Source organism: Kogia breviceps, chromosome 7 (assembly GCF_026419965.1).
Source record: "Kogia breviceps isolate mKogBre1 chromosome 7, mKogBre1 haplotype 1, whole genome shotgun sequence".
Lineage (NCBI taxonomy): Eukaryota > Metazoa > Chordata > Mammalia > Artiodactyla > Physeteridae > Kogia > Kogia breviceps.
This window is the reverse complement of record NC_081316.1, coordinates 113,701,543-113,720,533: the sequence shown is the minus strand read 5'-3', so window position 1 is coordinate 113,720,533 and position 18,991 is coordinate 113,701,543. Positions and strand designations below refer to the sequence as shown.

At 58.0% G+C, this 18,991-nt stretch overlaps 1 protein-coding gene across 11 annotated transcripts in view; it reads right to left on the bottom strand.

The window, feature by feature from the left end:
• The window catches only part of ST3GAL4 (ST3 beta-galactoside alpha-2,3-sialyltransferase 4), a 33,792-nt gene extending 22,312 nt beyond the window's left edge, over positions 1–11,480 (bottom strand). For 3 of the 11 annotated variants that reach the window (XM_067039285.1, XM_067039286.1, XM_059067852.2), the window contains exons 1-2: positions 3,790–3,847; positions 2,539–2,608 (exon numbers count right to left, since the gene is read on the bottom strand). In XM_067039285.1, coding sequence (XP_066895386.1) covers positions 2,539–2,608; positions 3,790–3,839 — 120 coding nt within the window. In that variant the 5' untranslated portion in view covers positions 3,840–3,847. Of the gene's footprint in view, positions 1–1,236; positions 1,357–2,538; positions 2,609–3,789; positions 3,854–11,276 lie in introns of those variants that run through there. The other 8 variants (XM_067039292.1, XM_067039295.1, XM_059067857.2 and 5 more) reach the window with 7 other exon arrangements.
• Positions 11,481–18,991: the final 7,511 nt, after the last annotated feature.

Below are 18,991 nucleotides of genomic sequence, written 5' to 3'. Positions count from 1 at the left end.
CAGGTCTGCCCCAGCCCAGCACGGGGAGCAGTCCAGAGCTCCCACCTGACACCACAACCACGACTGCACTCACCTCTCCTCCCAGCCGCTGGCTCCACTGCACTCATGGCACACACGCAGCTGCCCGGGCAGGTGGGGGACTGCCACCCAGACTCTGCCTGCACTGAACGTGGATCCCACGTACTAGCCAGGCTCAGGGGGCGTTGGAGTCCTCAGTGGCCAAGCCACTCTCCCTTTCTGGGTACAGCCCCTCCTAGAGAAAGTGCCCAGTCCCACGGGGCGTGGCCACAGACCTCCAGCCAGCGCCAAGCCGTCCCCCTCCCCCAGCAGCTCCAGGGGCAGCACCCGCTCCACTCGAGCAGCGCCTCATTTGCAGAGTGGTGTCCCCTCTCCAGAGCTGGTACTCCCAAAGTCCCCCAGCAGGGACGGTACAGGGCCAAGCTCAGTCCACTCCTGAATTTCTATCAGGAGCCCACCAGGGTCAGAGTTGCTGAGGGTGGGATTAGGGCAAAAGGGGAGGGGTATGCACGCCGCTATGCATGCGGCGGGGTGGCATGACCTCCGGGGTGGGGTTTCTGGAGGAGAAATGAAACTGCGGAGAATGAAAACAAGACCTCCATTTCCTGCATCAGCCTGTCCCCTGGGAACAGCAAAGCCGATAAGAGAGACCCTTTTGAGATCGTTTCACATCTGTAAGATGTTTCCACAAATCAGCTGTGTATACAACTCTCCCGGAGGTAAAGGTTACCAATGAGGGAAGGGGAGGGGCGGCTAGCGTTTTAGGTGTTGCTGGGGAAGGTGCAGACCGTCCAGTCCTAACCCTCTGGGGCAGGGCCGGGGCACAGCAGGTGGGACTGATGGCAGGCGGGCTGCCAGGTCGAGCCTCCCCTGCCAGGGGCTCACGCAGCCCCTGTGGGGAAACAGGGAGGCAGATCTGAGCACGCAGAGCCGGGAGGCACCCAAAGGACACTCTGAGCCCCTTCCCAGGCCAACTCTGCTGTGGTCCACTGAGACCCTCCGTGTTGAAAACCTACAAACACACCTCTGAGCACAAACACACGAATCCCTGTTCAAGCACAGGAGCACACCCCAGAATAAACATGAGCCCTACACACACACACACACACACACACACACACACACACACACACACACACACACACACACCTCTCCCCGCCGCCACTCTCTCCTCCTTCCTCCTCCTCCCTGATGGCCTCACTTCCCGCCACAACGTACAGCTTCTGGGGCCTGCTGGGCCTCCTCTGCCAGGGCGCTGTCTTGCCCCATCTTTCGAGAAGAGCGCTGCCCACCGGCTCCCTTCAACTTCAGCTCCGGCTCCAGCCAGGTTTGTTTGTCAGGTTGCAGGTCCCTTGGGCTGTCAGCCAGGGAGCCCGAGATTTGGGAGGGGCCAGGAGTGGCTGAGCCAGTCCTCTGGGGATCTTTCCATCTCCAAAAGTTGAGTAAAGAGGAGCCCTGGGCTCCTGGCTCGGAACGGCCAAGCCCAGCTCCAGGAAGGGAGCCCCACCCCAGCTGTGCTCAGAGGTGCCCGGGAAGGTGGGTTGTGGAGCAGGGGGCTGAAGGAAAGCAAAGGGGGAGGACACTCAGCCTTATACGTGTGTCCCCGGGGCCAGGGGAGGGTCCTGGGGCAGCCTGTGGCCGATGTCAAGCAGGGGCGGAGGCCGATGCCCCGGGGCAGGGCCCCCCCGCCCCCCCCCCCGCCCCCACAGCAGCATTCATTCACCATCCTCCTGGCCTGTCCCAGCCTCTCTGCACCTGCACCTGATCTTGATCTGCCCACTAACAAGTCCAAGAAACCCCTAGGCCTTCCCCAGCCCACCTCCCACCCCGTTCAAGCCCTTCTGAGCTCAAGCCCTGAGGCATTAGCAATTCCAGCCTCATCCTGGCACCCAGTCCTGGGGGAGGCGGAGGAGGGCAGGACTGGGGCAGTCAGGGCCTGGGGACGGAGGATTCCAGAGGCTCAGGCTTGCTCGGCAGGTTTAGGCCGGGCCCACGCCGCCTCTCCCCAGAGCTGCGGGCCCAGGGTCCTACAGGGTGCCCCTGGGCGGGGCCCCTGAATCTCATGGAGGGCAGTGCCGGGGGTCAAGCCACAAGCCGAAACCCTGGGCTCTCTGCCATTCACGCCCAGGAGAACCCTCGGCTTTGCCAGCAGCCCCTCCCCTCTGCCCTTCTGGGAGCCGTCGTGGCTCTCAGGCTGGAAGGGCAGGAGCTGTCAGTCCACCGCGGCCCGTGCATGACACGCACCACCCTCGGGGCCAGACCACATCTGGGGCTCTTTCTGAGGAAGCCTGGGGCCAGAAGCGGACTCAGAGAGACTGAGGCACAGAGGAGACCCTGAGAAGGCCTAGGAGACTGAGCCACCGCGGGGCCCTGGCCCCGTCTGAAGGTGGGAGGCCCGACAGACACCCCCATCCATCCTCTTGGCCTCTTCCGCAAGCCCTCCCTCCTGCCTAGAAGCTGTCGGTCCTGGAACAGGGTCCCTCCCGCCCCCAGGAACACACCCAAGGCTGGCCAGCTCACCTGGCCTTCCCAGCCTGTCAGTCCAGCTGTTCCGGAAAGAGAACATTTTCTTCTCACTCTATTTGGACAGCTGTGGGGACAGTGACAGTGAGAAGAGAGTGTCCGATTATTGAGGGAGGTGGTGTGCAGGGGACAGGGCCACGGGGCCTCTGAAGTGGCCAAGGGTCTGGAGCTGGGGAGGCCCCCGATGGGGGGCTGCGTGAGGAGCTGGGAGGCCTGGGGCCACCCGACAGGGTCAGCGTCCCTCAGCAGCACCATAAAGAGAGTAGCTGGAGGGGCTTCTGGCCCAGGTCTGGGGCTAGGAGGAGGGATGAGAAGCCCAAGGCACCAGGGAGACCGATTCCCATCTTTAGGGAATGTGCTCGGTTACAGGGTGGGGTAAGGACGCCTCTCAGGCCCAGCCCCAAACCTCCTCTGGCCTCACTCCTGGACTCTCAGGCCCAGCAGCCCCTCCTCTGCAGGTCCAGGGCTGACAGGCGGGGCTGCAGAAAGGAAGATAAGGCACCCACAGGACAAGGCCAGAGGACCTGGAAACGGAGCTTCTTCCGCCCTGGGAGGCAGGAAGTAGGACCGCAGGGTCAAGCCAAGGGCTCTTCCTCCTCCCGCGGGCCGCCCTCCCTCCTTCTCAATGGTAGGTCTCTCTCTCACTCCCCTCCCGCCCCTCCCAGGCCCTGTCCGCTTTCCAGCCGCCCCATCCTGGTGTCACCTTGTCCCCATCCCCAACTCCTCCTGCCTGCCTCCCCCGCCCCGGTTATGTAAGGGGCCTGAGAACACACAGAGGGAGCTTTGTTGTCAAACCAAATCCATACGGAGCCGGGATCGGCCAGCGCAGCTGTTCCCCATTCCCTCCGCCTTGGCAGGGGTGAGGCACAGGGCAGGAAGCCCCCCCAACGCCTCCATCTGGGGAGGTGGGGGGCAAAACACGCTGGCCCCGGGGCCCCCAGGCAGCTGAATGGGTGGCCCGGGATCAGCCACCACCGCGTGGGACCACAACAGGGAAGCAGCAGGCCCCCAAGAGAGAGGAAAGCCTCAGGGCAGAGCCAGGGCCCCAAAGCGCAGAGAGGAGAGCTCTGGGCTAGGCGCAGGGCTGCACAGTGAAGGCCTGGAGGGGGGCCCAGACCCGCACCAGTGGACCCTCTTCTTGTCCACATGTGGCTGCAGGCCCGTGTTCTCTCCGCCACACAACCCGTATACATACCCTCCCGCGCGCGCACGCACGCACACACGCACACACACGCTGTGTGTGCTCACCTGGAAGGCATCTGAGCAGAAATCTCCCCGCTCTGATCAGCCTCCTCCATCCCAACAGGTACCTCTGGAGAGGGGAGGGTGGAGGGCGGAGGTCAGAGGCCAGAGAACTCCACCAGCCAGCTCTTCTGTGGCGGCCCTCTGGCTCTGGGATGAGATCCTGCCTTCCCGCCCAGGAAGATGTCCAAGAAGGGAGGTGAGGGCCCAGGAAGCTGAGCTTAAGATCACAGCATCCGCACCTGGGGCACGCCCTGTCCCTTCAGCCAACCCAACTGCTGGACGAGTGTCCTGCTCGAAGATGCTGGGGCCGCCAACAAGAGGAGGTGCTCCTGAACCTCCACGGCTGCAGGGCACCCACCTGAAGTCCAGCTTCCACATCAGGCAGGACAGCGAGGATGCCAAGGCCTGGGTGGGGCGAGGGCACAGGGGCAAGGGGAAGAAGAGGAGGGAGACACAAAGGAAGAGGGATGGCTGGGGGAGGAGGTGAGAGAAATCTGAGGGAGAAGGGAAGGAAGGCAGGGGGGTCAGAAAAAGAGGAGAAAGAGGAAAACGACCAAAGAGGGGACAAGAGGAGAAGGGGCGGTGTGGAGAGAAGGGCCCACACCTCCTGCGAGGATGCTTCCACACCCTCTCAGCCGGACAGGCGGGTCCAGAAGCAGCAGCACAGGGAGGGGGCGTTTCCAGAGCACTGGTCCCAGCCCACCCAGTCCCACCGTCAGCCACGACCCAGGGGTTTCAGCCTCAACGATCCTGGGTCACTGGAACCAGAGGACACACCAGGACCTTGGAGAAAGGAGACACAGAGGTGGAATGGAGCACCAGAGAGGCAGCCCCTGGCTGGGGGAAAAGTCGCTCTGAGACCTTGAACAGTAAGTTACTTTTTTGAGTCTCAGCTCCCACCTTTGCAAAAAGAGTTACCGACCGAGAGGCTACTAATATGCCAGTGCGGTGCCGGGGACACGATGTGGAGTCAGACGGTCACGGGTCCTACCCGACAGTCTAACATCAGCCGGGACCTCTGAGGCCCCCCCAGCTCACCAGTGTCTATCATCTGTGCTCCGAGATCCATCCCGTGAGCTGCGCTGCGGCAGACGCTGTTAGCCCAGGTATCGGATGGGCTGATGGAGAACCAAAGTCCCAGACCTGCCTGAGGCCACACAGCTGGGAGCGGAGAGACAAGACAAAGGCCACCTGCCTGGCTTCCTGGCCCCAAAGGAAGGCACTCTGCAGTCTCTGGGCCACACCCTGAATCACTGAAAGCCCAGCAGCCAGCACTTACAGAGCCAGGCCCCAGGTGCTGGGACATTATCTGAAATGCACTCTGGTTCAGAAGAGGAGAAACCGAGGCTCCGAGGCTCCGTGTCAGGCCCAAGGCTGTGCAGCCCTGCCCTCCCCAACCCGTCTGAGCTCACGGGTGGTAGGGTCCCCTGATGTCACAGGCTGGGACCTGTGTGTGTGTGGGGGGGGTAAGTGACAAGGGTGCCCGGCCGTCAGGGGAGCCTCAACAGGCTCAAGTCGGATGCAGTCCAGGAAGGGAACTGCCAATGGCACCCAAGCCACTGTCAGGGGACAGTGGGAGCAGAGGTGGGAGATGAGAACACGCGGCTGGGGAAGTAGAACAGTCCGACCGGCGCCCAGCGGAGCTTTTCAAATAAAAAGGGTTTTAAGGGCTTCCCTGGTGGCGCAGTGGTTAAGAATCTGCCTGCCAATGCAGGGGACATAGGTTCGAGCCCTGGTCTGGGAAGATCCCACATGCCGTGGAGCACCTAAGCCCGTGTGCCACAACTACCGAGCCCATGCTCTAGAGCCCGTGAGCCACAACTACTGAGCTCACGTACCACAACTACTGAGCCTGCGCTCTAGAGCCCATGAGCCACAACTACTGAGCCCACGTGCCACAACTACTGAAGCCCACGTGCCTAGAGCCCGTGCTCTGCAACAAGAGAAGCCACCGCAATGAGAAGCCTGCGCTCGCCACAACTAGAGAAAGCCCGTGCACAACAATGAAGACCCGCAGCCAAAAGTAATACATTAATAAAATAACTAAATTTTTTTTAAAAAAGGGTTTTAAGCCGAAACACCCTCTCTCCCACTTTCAAATGAGATTTTATGTGGAAACCCAATATGTTGAAGGAATAAGAGTGGAGTCATTAGGGGTGAAGCGAGAATGGGGGCGAACCTGCCTCTTGAGCCCTCACTCCTGAGATGACACCCCAGAGGGTTCCACCCCTGGGGAGCTTTTCGTGGACCCGGATAAGGGGAGAGCTGACATTGGGCAGGAGGGGAGGTTAGGACCAGTCTGTGCAAGGACCCAAAGGCAGGGCTGAGGAGGGGATGGGGGCAGGAATGTGACCAGCTGGCCCTGGCACGGGGGAGTGGGGGGATGCCCTCCCGGTGGGCAGACTCCTGCCCACTCCACCCCCAGGGCTCCTGCCTGCCTCTCCTGTGTCTGAAAAGGCTGCCGGGCCAGGCTCCAAACAGCTCAGCTGTCAAAAGGGAAACTCTTCACCTTTCGCCCCAAGAAAAGGGGGAAGCAAAGCAGCGACACAGTGAAGAGAATGTCACATCCGATCTATATCCTCCCTTTGTTCATCAAACAAATATTTACTGAGCACTTAGTATTTGCTAGACATCATTCCAGACATGAAGAACATGGCAACGAGATGACAGGTTCCTGGAGCTTACATGAAAACCTTGAAAAGTCAGGGAGGAAAATGCCTTGAAAGTTTTCAAACCCATTTCACACCACAAACATACCCCTCCAACGCCTGCATCTCCTCTGGACCGTCCCTGCCAAGGTCACGGGTCCAGGCTTAAACATCTGCAGCCACAGGGCATTTGCCCCCTACACAGGCAGAGGGCTGCTCTTGAAAGCTCCAGACGGCCACCCTGAGGACCCTGGGTCCCTCCCCGCCCAGCCTAGGCAAGGGAGTCCACAGAGCACTGAACACGCCGTTAAACGTGCAAAGTTGACTTTCTATCACGACAAAATATGAAGCTTCGTCTCGAGTTTTGCTGGTTCTGAGTCAACTGCTCAGAACCCAAGGAAATGAGCCGTCTCCCTTCTCACCTGCCCAGAGCTCCCAGGTCCCCCGGTCTCTGCAGCGCCCGTGCCCTGCTTTGCTCCCCTCCCGTGACCTTCAAGCAGCGGGCTGACAGGGTGGGTCCCCGCTGGCCCCCGCTTCTCTCCTGCCGTCCCTTCCAACCAGGCCTCCCTCTTCCTGAGCTGAGTGACCTCTAAGGAGCACAGGGGAAGCAGGTCTTTGAGGAGCCTCTCTGGCCTTGAGCCGGGCCAGGCCAGGGTCCAGGAGAGCCCCAGAGCAAAGGTACTGTGGCCTGGCCAGGAATCTGGGGATGCCAGATGCCAGCAGCAGCCACCTTGGCCGGGTCCCCGTGCTCAGACCCCCGGAGGACCCCTCCCCTTCGCCTGGTTGCCGGATGAGGCCTTGCAGCCTTGTAGGCGGCAGTGGGGGAGCCGCATTTCCAAGGAATAGGCCAGATGGAAGCAATTACCGGAGGGAAAGCAGGAGAGGTGGGGGCCAGCAGGGTCTGGGAGGGGCCGCAGCGGGGAGGGAGGAAGGAGAGCCCAGCCCTGCCCAGCTGAGAGGCAGGGGATGGGGAACCGGGACCGGCAGGGCCAGATGTGGGCTTCAGGGCCGCACAGAGCCCTGCGCTGCGAATCAGGAGGGCTGTGTTCTCCTTTGTCACCCACACCCGGTGGGGTGGCCGTGAGCAAAGCCTTTCACCCCTCTGAGCCTGGCCCTCTTCATGGATCACAGGGCAGGGGAAGATGGGCGTGGGGAGCGAACTGGGCTGAGAAGTGCAGGTTTGGGAAACAGGCCTAGCTCGGAGTCCCAGCTCAGCTGCTTAGCAGTCGTATGACCTCGGCCAAACGGTTTAATCTTCCCGAGCCTCCATGGCTTCATTGACAAATGGGCTTAATGAAAGGGTCGTGCTTACGTGAAGTGACGTGAATAAGTGGACAGCACTGTTTTTTTTTTTTTTAGGTTTATTGGGTCAGGCTTTTAATAAGTGCTCGATAGATAAATCATAACTAGTTTTGTTATTGGCTAAGTCCCTTTTTCCTAGAAGGACAGGTATCTGCAGAGGCTGCACGGGCAGAGGACGGGACACAGGGCAGACCATGGAGACAGGAGCATCACTGCAGGCCCTGGAACGTGCACCCTGGAGGAGGGTTTGGACCCACGCAGAACAACGGTGCGCGAGCCTGGCGCTCTGCAAACTGCTCCGTGTCCTCTTTCTCGCAACCATGGTCCCCACCCTGAGCAGGGAAGCAAGATCCTGGGGCCTCTGACACACTGGGGCTTTGAAATGAAGCTGCAGGCAGGAAGAAGGGACCATCCGACAGCCAGGCCTTCCTCACTCTAGAGGCCCAGGTGGACACCCCGCCCCCCGGCCACCCCCCCCCCCCCGCCCCCAGCAGCACCCTCCTCCCTGCTGCGCTCAGGGCAGAAGCCAGGGCTTCAGATTCTAGAGCGCTCACATCATCTCTCTGCAGGATGGCTTTGGGGGTGTGGGGTGGCAGAGATAAGGCAGTCATCCGGCTGGACGTCTCCCGGTCCCAGGCAAGGGGCCAAGATTAAAGTAAAACCTGCAGCTTGGCATGGCCTTCCTCACTCTGAAGAGCGATCAACCCAGCGCACCCCCTGGCAGAGTTCACCCCCTGCCAGCTTCAGGGGCACCAGTCGGAGGCCCATGGCATCTGGCTGGGGCCGAGGCATCACATACAGCTGCTCCCACTTGTAACTACATTTGACCACTTCCTCTATCCGTAGACTAAAGAGCGTCACTCACACTCACATTCACACACACACACACACACACACACACACACAAGGAATGTGATACAAGTCAGGAGTGAACGGGAGGCCAGGGGTGGCCAGCAGCCCCTCCAGGGGCACCCAGAACACTCGTGTAGAAGTGCTGAGCACCTCTGGGAAGGGGTGACAAACGAGAGAGGGGCATTAATGACTACAGGCACCCAAACTTGCCCGCCGGAGTCACTTCCTCAAGGAAACCAAAGGTTTCAGGTCAAGGACAAGAGTCGAGAAGGAAGGAGGACCCGAGGTCGAGAGGCATGAGAAGCCAGCTTGTTTCTGCAGGGAAATGTGTAACCCCAGGGCAGCTGAGGAGTCAGGAAGGAGGGGCAGGCCCTGTATGTTTTCTGGGTGTTCCCCCCACCTGACTGCCCTGTTCCCTAGCACCGAGGGTCCAACCCCCCAGGGCCTGGGAACTCAGCTGGGTTGTGGTGGACGCCTTGGGCACAATCTGCAGGTCTCACTGTCAGACTCTGGGACACTGATCTGAAGGGTCCCTTTCAGGAGGCTGGAGGTCCCCAGCCCACCATGGGCTGGGACCACTTTGTGTCATTCTGAGGTGGAGGGACCCCTTCCCCACGATGGCGCGGGTAAACCTTTGACCCGCTCTGAGAGGAGGAAGTCACCCAGAGAACGTACCCAGGTAGGGCATGGGCGGGCACCCAGTGCAGGGCAGATGCCAGGCCAGTAGGGGTAAGCCACAGATGGCCACAGGTTAAGCTGGGGCACAGGAAGGGGGGTCTGGCCTCCCTGCTCCAGCTGGTGAAGGGTAGGGGGGCTTCTTTCCAGGATTTGTTATGTAATTCTGAAAGAAGCAGAGTCTCGGTTCTCTCCAGAAAACTGGATCCCCGGGATCTAAGCCGGCTGGCAGGGTGGAGAGGCTGAGGAAGTCTGTTTCCGAGGAGTAGGGACTGAGTCACTGCTCTGGGTAGGGAAGGGATGAGGGAGGGAAGGAAAGACGGCCCAGAAGACGCCGAGGCCTTCCTTGGCCTGGGCCTCCACTCAAAGGCAAGGGGCCGGTGGCTGTCAGCACAGCCACTCCCAAGCCACAGATGCCTCTCAGCCCACAGTCCAAGCAAGAGGCTCCCACGCTGCTTTCCTAACTCCTCCTTCTGTCTACCCTCCCCTCCTAACCCCTGACGGCCCAGACTCTGGGGGGAACCCCTGACTACCCAGACAGCTGCTGGGAGGGAGAGCCAGGGCCCAGCCAGGGGACAGACTAAGGTCTCCCGCCCAGCACATGGATGCTGAGGGATGGAACCCAAAGAGCACGTGCAGGGGAGACACGAGCAGAGCCAGGAACAGCCTAGAGGGACCTGGGCCACCTCGGCTCGGGCAGGGGTTATTCACAGATGAGCTCTCGGCAAAGAGAAAAAGCCCCAGAAGTTCATTTCTAGGCCCCAAACAGCTGGCGCCTCCCAGGCACCCTCTCTAGAATTATGGGGCAGCTTTGGCGAGTGTGGAGAACTTTGGAGAATGCGGGAGAACCGCCGCTAACAGCAAACACTCACATACCTCTGCCTCTGTGCAGGCACCTTCCACAGTACCCAGCGCCTTTACGATCCCCCCTCCCTGCCCCCGCGGCACAGCAAAGCTCAGGAGAGAGCAAAGCTCAGGCGAGACAGAGTTATTGGTTTGTGCCTCTGGTGACACCCTAGCTGTACCAGGCCTGTTCCCAAGGTTCCGCAAAGAATAAGTCTGCCTGAACTTGGCTTCCACACCGTGCCTCCCCCCAGCGGTGGAAAGCACAGGCTTCTGTGAGAAGCGCATGGGGGTGCCAGCCTGTGGGTGGGCGTGAGGTCACATGGGCACAGCTGAGCACCCGGACTGTGCCTGTAGCCCCAGTCCTCTGGCAGGAGCCCGCCACCCCGGCACTCAGGACCCAGTCTGCGGGACAGACGGAGGAAGCGGCGGCAGAAGGTCAGGCCTCCGAGGCCCAGAAGGAGCCTCCCCCAGGACTGGGAATGGAGGGGGCAGTGCTGGCAGACATGTTGGCGGCTCTGGGCTGCCTGGGAGGTCCCAGCCAGCAGGGGCCCCAGGGGGGCGCCCAGCACAGATGGCTGAGCCCAGCGACTCTGCCCCCAGCGGGACCCCACCTTCACCCCAACCCCATCCCATCTCACTGCCCACCAGCCAGGCAGCTCTGTGGCCCAGGGGCCTAGGCCCAAAGAGCCCCGCAACGTGGACTGGTGTCTTGGGTACGGCCAGCCTGCAGCTAGCAGCCCCACCTTTGGGCTCTGCTTGGTGACCTTGGGTCTCCTGCACACGGCCGGACCCGGCAGAGCCTGCCACTTGCAGGCAAGCCAGCCCAGGATCTCCTGGACTCAGTGGGGCAGTTGTGGGGAGAAGTCGGCTCAGAGGATGCGCAGGGGTGGGGGCTAGAAACTTTCCAGAGAAGAGGACCGTCCCGTTTGCTCACTCCCAGGGAGCAGAAAGGATCGGCTTCCCGCGAAAAACTGGTCCAGGGCAAGGGATCCCAGGGCTGTGGCCTCCCCACCCGGCCCCAGCCCCGCGCGGCGCCCACGTGCCCAGCCCGACCACCTCCCCGGCCGCGGCGCCGGGCAGGGAACCGGGCAACCGGGCAGCCGGGACCCAGAGGCGCTCCCCACCCTCCCTCGCGGGCCCCACGGGGACGGGCCGCCGCGTACTCACCCTCGCGGGTGGCGCGGGGCGAGGCAGGACAGTTCCGCGCGCGCAGCTCCGATCCGCTAGGCGCGCGGGCTGGAGGCGCGGCACTGGCGCGGCGGCTCCGCTCGGCCCGGTCCCTGTCCCGGGCGCGGGGCCGGCCTGCGAGCGGGTAAGTCCGCCTGCTGGGAGGCGGGGGCCCGGGCCCAGGCGGGGGGCGGGGAAGGGGCCGGACACGCTTGCGCACACGGCCGGGGAGCCGACTGGGGAGCGGGCGGGCAGGAGGAGGAAGGGCGGGGTGGAGGAGGAGGAAGGACTCGGGAGATCCTGCTTGCGGGCGGGGCCGATGCCGGCGGCTCGCGATGGTCCGTGAGCCGCGGAGGCCGGCGGAGAGGGCAGGCGGCGGGGCCAGGAGCGAGGGGCGCGGAGGGGTCGACCGACCGGGCAGGCGCGGAGGGGCGGTAGAGGAGGGTGGTGGGGTGAGGGTAGAGTTCTGGCGGGCGCTGCCTGTGAGTGGCACCAGGATGGATATGCCAAACGCAGCCTGTGCACACCCTCCTGGAAACAATGAGACCCAACAAAGGGTTCTCCGCTCTCCCACGCGATGAACCGTGTCCTTCCCTCGCTCGGGAAAGTGAGGCACAGAAGAGGAAGGGCCACCCGCACTCCCCATGCACGGTGGCCAGGTGCCCTGGACGCAGATCTGGACCCTCCCTCTGCCCTAGTCTCGACCTGCCACCCCCAAACTGCTCCCTCTACAGCCTCTTAGCACACCCTATCTTTGGCCCTGAGAAAGCTTCTCAGTTGCTGTTCCTTACTGAAGGTGCCAAGCATCCTGTCTCCAAGGGAAACCCCATCAGGCCCTTACCCTGGTTCCTGGGGCCACCCACCCCAGTCAAACCTGGGAACTACTCAGGCCGATGAATAGTCCAAAAGTCACCCGCAGGACAATCCCCATCCCCCGAGACACTCTTTCATAGGTGCACAGCATTTACTGAGCACTGATGCTGGGGACTCCAGGGCTCCACGGAAAAACGTAAGACACCGCCCCCCCCCCCGGAAGCTTACTAGAAAGAAGGCCCACAGTGGACTCCCACTCAAAAATAAGTTAGGACGTAAGAGCTTTTGCACAGCAAAGGAAACCATAAACAAGATGAAAAGACAACCCTCAGAATGGGAGAAAATATTTGCAAATGAAGCAACTGACAAAGGATTAATCTCCAAAATTTACAAGCAGCTCATGCAGCTCAATATCAACAAAACAAACAACCCTATCCAAACATGGGCAGAAGACCTAAATAGACATTTCTCCAAAGAAGGTATACAGATTGCCAACAAACACATGAAAGGATGCTCGACATCACTAATCATTAGAGAAATGCAAATCAAAACTAGTGAGGTATCACCTCACACGAGTCAGAATGGCCATCATCAAAAAATTTACAAACAGGGCTTCCCTGGTGGCGCAGTGATTGAGAATCCGCCTGCCGATGCAGGGGACACGGGTTCGTGCCCCGGTCCGGGAAGATCCCACGTGCCGCGGAGCGGCTGGGCCCGTGAGCCATGGCCGCTGAGCCTGTGCGTCCGGAGCCTGTGCTCCGCAACGGGAGAGGCCACAACAGTGAGAGGCCCGCGTACCACAAAAAAAAAAAAAAAAAAATTTACAAACAATAAATGCTGGAGAGGGTGTGGAGAAAAGGGAACCCTCTTGCACTGTTGGTGGGAATGTAAATTGATACAGCCACTATGGAGAACACTGTGGACGTTCCTTAGAAAACTAAAAACAGAACTACCATACGACCCAGCAATCCCACTACTGGGCATATACACTGAGAAAACTATCATTCAAAAAGTCATGTACCACAACGTTCATTGCAGCACTAGTTACAATAGCCAGGACATGGAAGCAACCTAAGTGTCCATCAACAGTTGAATGGATAGAGAAGATGTGGCACATATATACAATGGAATATTACTCAGCCATAAAAAGGAATGAAACTGAGTTATTTGTAGTGAGGTGGATGGACCTAGAGACTGTCATACAGAGTGAAGTAAGTCAGAAAGAGAAAAACAAATACCATATGGTAACACATATATATGGAATCTAAAAAAAAAAAAAAAAGGTCATGAAGAAGCTACGGGCAAGACGGGAATAAAGATGCAGACCTACTAGAGAATGGACTTGAGGACACGGGGAGGGGGAAGGGTAAGCTGGGACGAAGTGAGAGAGTGGCGTGGACATATATACACTACCAAACGTAAAATAGATAGCTAGTGGGAAGCAGCCGCATAGCACAGGGAGATCAGCCCGGTGCTTTGTGACCACCTAGAGGAGTGGCATAGGGAGGGTGGGAGGGAGGGAGATGCAACAGGGAAGAGGTATGGGGATATATGTATATGTGTAACTGAGTCACTCTGTTATAAAGCAGAAACTAACACACCGTTGTAAAGTAATTATACTCCAATCAAGATGTTTTAAAAAAAAAGTTAGGACAGGATGTGACCAAGCATAAGGTATGCATAACTGACGAAGAGGGTTCACGGAAATGCCAGCTCGAAGCTGAAACCGGAGGGTTTATCTGCTAAGAACATATAACAGAGGAAGCTCTACCAGGTGTAAGCAAAGTGGAGAAGGCAGGGTGAAGATAGAGGGCTTCAAGTGCTTCCACAGGTGACTCTCCATCCTAAATCCCACCTTGCGTGGGCAGAGGTTTTTCCTACATTTCCCCAGTGTCTAAATTACGCTTGAATAGTGCCTTTGGCTTTGTCAATCAAGCATTCACCCAACAAATGTTTATTGTGTACCAGCTCCAGGTCTGGCACAGTGACTGAAGTCTCTGCCTGGGTCAAGGTTAGAGGAAGAGGGGATAGCCTCCCTGGTGCGTGGGCGGGAAGACTGGCCCAGAGAGAGAAAGTAATCACCCAAAGCGACTAGGTGAGTCTGGCAGAGCTGAACTGAGAATCAGCCCAGCTTCTAAACTTCGCAAACTCTTTAATGAACTAGATCTAAACACAGTTGGCAGTTTTGTTATGAGCCATGTAAACTTCACTCTGTGGGAAAGCAGAACTGAAGGCCCAACTTCTGCTCCTGGAGACCTGATTTCCAACTGTGCCTCGGTCACTAAATAGCTTTAATTTTCTTACTAGAAAAAAATGGAAATAACCGTGTGCTTATCCAAAGGGATGTAAGTTCGAATGGATACACATTTGCTCTGGCAGTGTAAGGTGCTGTATAAGTATGTGCTTTTATTAGGCACGCGGAACCAGTAAGCTGTATTCCTATCTCCTCCCTTCCCCCTCCCCCAGCTTATCCCAGACCTGGTGCCCAGAAGCTAACTGAGATCCTGACTCCTCCCCTTAGGCCACAATGTGCTTAGAATCTTTCCCCTCCAGTTTCTTAATGGCACAGCCAGACGCTTAGCTGGCTGCCTAGAACCCATATCATCTGTGCGGCAGGAGGAAAGCGACTCTGGTATTTTTCACCTGGAGCCCCTCCCAGCTCCACTGCCTCACTTTGCCCATCTACAAGGCACTGGGGGGCTTCCCTGGTGGTGCAGCGGTTGGGAGTCCGCCTGCCGATGCAGGGGACACGGGTTCGTGCCCCGGTCCGGGAAGATCCCACGTGCCGCGGAGCGGCTGGGCCCGTGAGCCATGGCCGCTGAGCCTGCACATCCGGAGCCTGCGCTCCGCAACGGGAGAGGCCACAGCAGGGAGAGGCCCACGTACCGCAAAAAACAAAAAAGACAAAATACAAGGCACTGGGATTTGCTTAGCTAGAGGCAGTGTGGTGGGACAAGCGGGCCTCCGGCTCCTAAAACTGCTCCTGTTGGAGACCAAGGGCGCGTCAAGACACCCCGAGGGTCAGTGGTCTGGGTCCTGGTCCCCTTCCAAGCCACGCGGCCTCCATTCCCACCTCCTCGGCTCCCCCTTTACGTCTCTGGTTCTCTCTCTCTCTCTCTCTCTCTCTCTCTGGGGAGTAGACGGAGGAGACAGAGGAGCAAAGGGTGTGGGAGGGGCAGGTGCATCTGGAGCTGGGAGGCCCTGGACTTGTGGCTCCCCCCGGGCAGGCAGGAGTGTGGGTAGCAGGCGTGGAGCCCTTGACACATGTGTCTCACAGGCTTTTGGCTCCTGTCCTTCACATGTGCCACGTTAGCATCCTGCCCACCAGGAGGAGGGAGCAGCAAGATGCCGTTTGAGGAAGGAATAAACCCAATCCAGCATCTCAGACGCTTTTAAAAATAGCAACTCCGGGATGGTGTTTCAGCTCCTATTTTTATCAGATTTATATGGCTGGACGCTGGAGCTGAGCTGTTCCCAGGGCTCTCAATAGCAGCGGACATCACTACTGTAGTCTTAGAAACCTGCCGTAAGGCAAGGGCTAAAATGCATTCCAGGAACCTGTCGGCTGGACGGGATCCTTGAGAAGTTATTGCACACAGCCCTTGTCTCTTTTGGGGCCACGATCAATTAACCACAGAGAGTTTATGGCTTGCTTTTTGCCTTCAAGTCTCTCGGTTACCATGACTTCAGGGCATAATCGAGGATTTCACTGCCTTCTAATCCGAAGTCCTTCTTAATATTTAACCCCAATATATTGGCTGTGTCCTTTAGGCCCTTCTCGCGGTAGGAAAATGGCAGCTAACATTTATAGGTCTTACCAGGTCCACAAAATCCTCTTATTTAATCCTCACAGAGCCCCTCGGGGTAGACACTGCTATCACTCCTAGCTTACAGACAGTTATGTAACTTGCCCGAGATCATATCTGGTTATGGTGCAGGTTCTATGCCAGAATCACCAGACCATGCTGGCTCTCAAAGGGAGGTGGTACAGAACATTAAGAAATTTCCCCTTAGCGTTGACTTTAATTTCTCCCTCATGATCCTGAAGGAAAAACTGGTCAGGGTACTATTGGACGCGTGTGCCCCATGCCAGAAGCCAAGTTCTAGGTCCTGGCCGTGCTGAGCCACTGTCTCCCTGCCTGCTGGCCTTGGCTTGTGCTGGCCACTTGGCTCTGAAGCTTCAGCCGGGGAGTCTGGTTTCTCTCCGCATAAGCTGCCACAGCCCCCTCTGGGTCTTCTCAAAGCACTCATGTCCGTGGAATTACTTTGTAATTATGTTTGTGTGTCTCACTATATTGTAAGCTCCACGAGAGCTCTAGCTCCATATTCTTGTCTAAAAACAAAAAGTAGGGTAGATATTCAAAACCTTGTTGATTGAACTGAAACACTGTAGTCCGTGCTTATTTTTTAACAGTGCTTAAAACTTGGTAACTTCAAGTTTATAGAGACTTCGGAATCCAGTGTAATTGCAGTAAGAATATGGAGCAAACACAGGGCTGCCAACATTTACTTTCCTAAGTGAGGATTTTGAAAAAAACAACTACTGTTAATTATCACCATCTTCTCACAAAAGAAAGGACATTTTAGGGTTCGATATATGGGTCTGGAATAGAGATTTAGTCTTTTCTGAGAAGGCAGAGTTAGCAGACCCACGTCAGCCTATTCAGAAATAAAATAGATATGTTAAACTATTTTGGAATAGAAGCAACGCAAGAGAAACATTTTCAAATATTACTTTGTACGTAATTGTTTCTTGATTTGTTTCTCCATTTGGGGATCTGTATCCAACAGAAACAGGCAATGTGGAGCTAACTGTCCAACTCCCCCTGAAATGTTATTTTTCTCAGTGTCATGAAGGAATGCTGTCAAATACAGAACACTCAGCAATTCTGCTCTGTGAGGAAACTTCTGGGCACACGGAGAGGAGCCGAGGAACAGCAGTCCTGTCTCCAGTTGCTCCCCAACCACGCCGGGAAGAAAGTCGGCCAAGAACTGGGGCCTGGTGGCCGGCGGGGAGCCCTCCAGGACTTATCTGGGAAGGTGACATCTACCTCCAGGAGAGCAGGGACACAGGTGCGCACACCGAGGGCATGCGGCTAAACACACAAGGAGGGCTTCCCTGGTGGCGCGGTGGTTGGGAGTCCGCCTGCCGATGCGGGGGACGCGGGTTCGTGCCCCGGTCCGGGAAGATCCCACGTGCCGCGGAGCGGCTGGGCCCGTGAGCCGTGGCCGCTGCGCCTGCGCGTCCGGAGCCTGTGCTCCGCGACGGGAGAGGCCACGACAGTGAGAGGCCCGCGTACCGCAAAAAAACAAAAACAAAACAACACACACAAGGACGTCCACGCTGCCACACAGGGCTGGCGCTGCTTGTCTTGCTCAGGACGCTCTCTCCGGGGCGGCAGGATGCTGGGTTCTGCTAAGGGAAGGTAGGAGGAAAGCCAAGGCAGAGGAGGGGGTGGTTCTCATTCTGCATCCCTCGGGCTGAGGACCGTCTGTCCATCCACTAGCCCGGAGGCTGGGAGCTTTTTAGTCATCTCTGCATCCCCAGCACTCAGGACACTGTCTGGCTCGAGTCCATCCGCGAGTCAAAGCTTTGGACTCCACCACAGCCATGTCACTTTGCCCTGTTGGTTTACGATCACCCAGCACATCACGCCACAGGGGATCCTCATCCCCGTTCCCCCTGACAAAGCAACGGGCTCAGGACGCCTCAGGTGGGGGCCGGGAAGAGACCATTTACCACTATCTAGGGCAGTGCTTGGCCTGTAGTATGTGTTTAATAAACATGCGAGGAACAAATGAATGGACCTCGGCTCTGACTCCAGTCTCCTGGCTCTCAGTCCAGGGGACGCAGAATAAGAGCCACCCCCTCGTCTGCCTCAGCTTTCCTCCTCCTTCCACTGTGCGGGACACACATCCTGTCTCCCCTGAGCACGTGTCCTGAGGAAACAAGACCCAGTAACCCACAGCCCCATGCTGACTCAGGAGCAAACACCAGCCTCTCTCCAGCAGTGATACATCTGTCCCCTGGGCTGGAAAGAGGGTCTCATGTGTTCAACTGCATGCTGTCAACGTCTGCACCCGCGTCCCTGTTCTGCTGGAGCCGTGGTAGATGTCACCTTCCCAGATAAGCCCTTGATGGCTTCCTACTGGCCACAGCCTTGGGCACTTTGAAGTCCCTTCCTGGCCTCGTGATTCTATGGACAGGGACCTATGATACTGGTCATAGCTTGCACCCAACCAAGGCCCTCAGGGCCTTCAGACTCCACTGCACCCATGTCACTTTGCCCTGTTGAGACACTGTTTGTATTTGATCTTCTGGCTGCTCCCTGCGAGTTGTTTTATCTTCCTGCCCAGGTAACAAACTCAAGGCCATGGACTCACTGACCAAGTAGCAGAGGCAAAGGCAGGCCTCTTGGGCTTGCATCATCTGATTCTTCTTAAGAATCCCTTCCACTTCCAGGAGCGGCCATGCTACATCCTTGTCAACAAGAGTTTATCAACAGGATTGGCTCACACATGGGAAGCGTGACCTCAATGCTGGGGAGAGAAAGAGGAAGTACTGTCAAAAAGACTCCAAAGATTACTTCCAGAAAATTTTTGTACTTGGTTTTCTGGGGGAACTCCCAGACAGGTGGACCTAGAGAACCATTAGGAAGATACAGTAAGTGGGCAGAAGGCAGAGGGGCCCGTGGTGGCGGAACAGGAAGGAGTGAAAGCAGGGAGGCTCCGCTGGATTCCAGATGTGAGGTCAGCCAGGACGGGTGCATGGGGGCCTAGAGAAAGCCCCAAGCCCTCCGGGCCAGCTGGGGCTGCCCCCCAGACACTCACCCCCTTCTTAAGACCTGCCCCCTCGGTTCTGCCCGCTCCGCTTCCCCAGCAGGCCACACCGTGGGTCCACA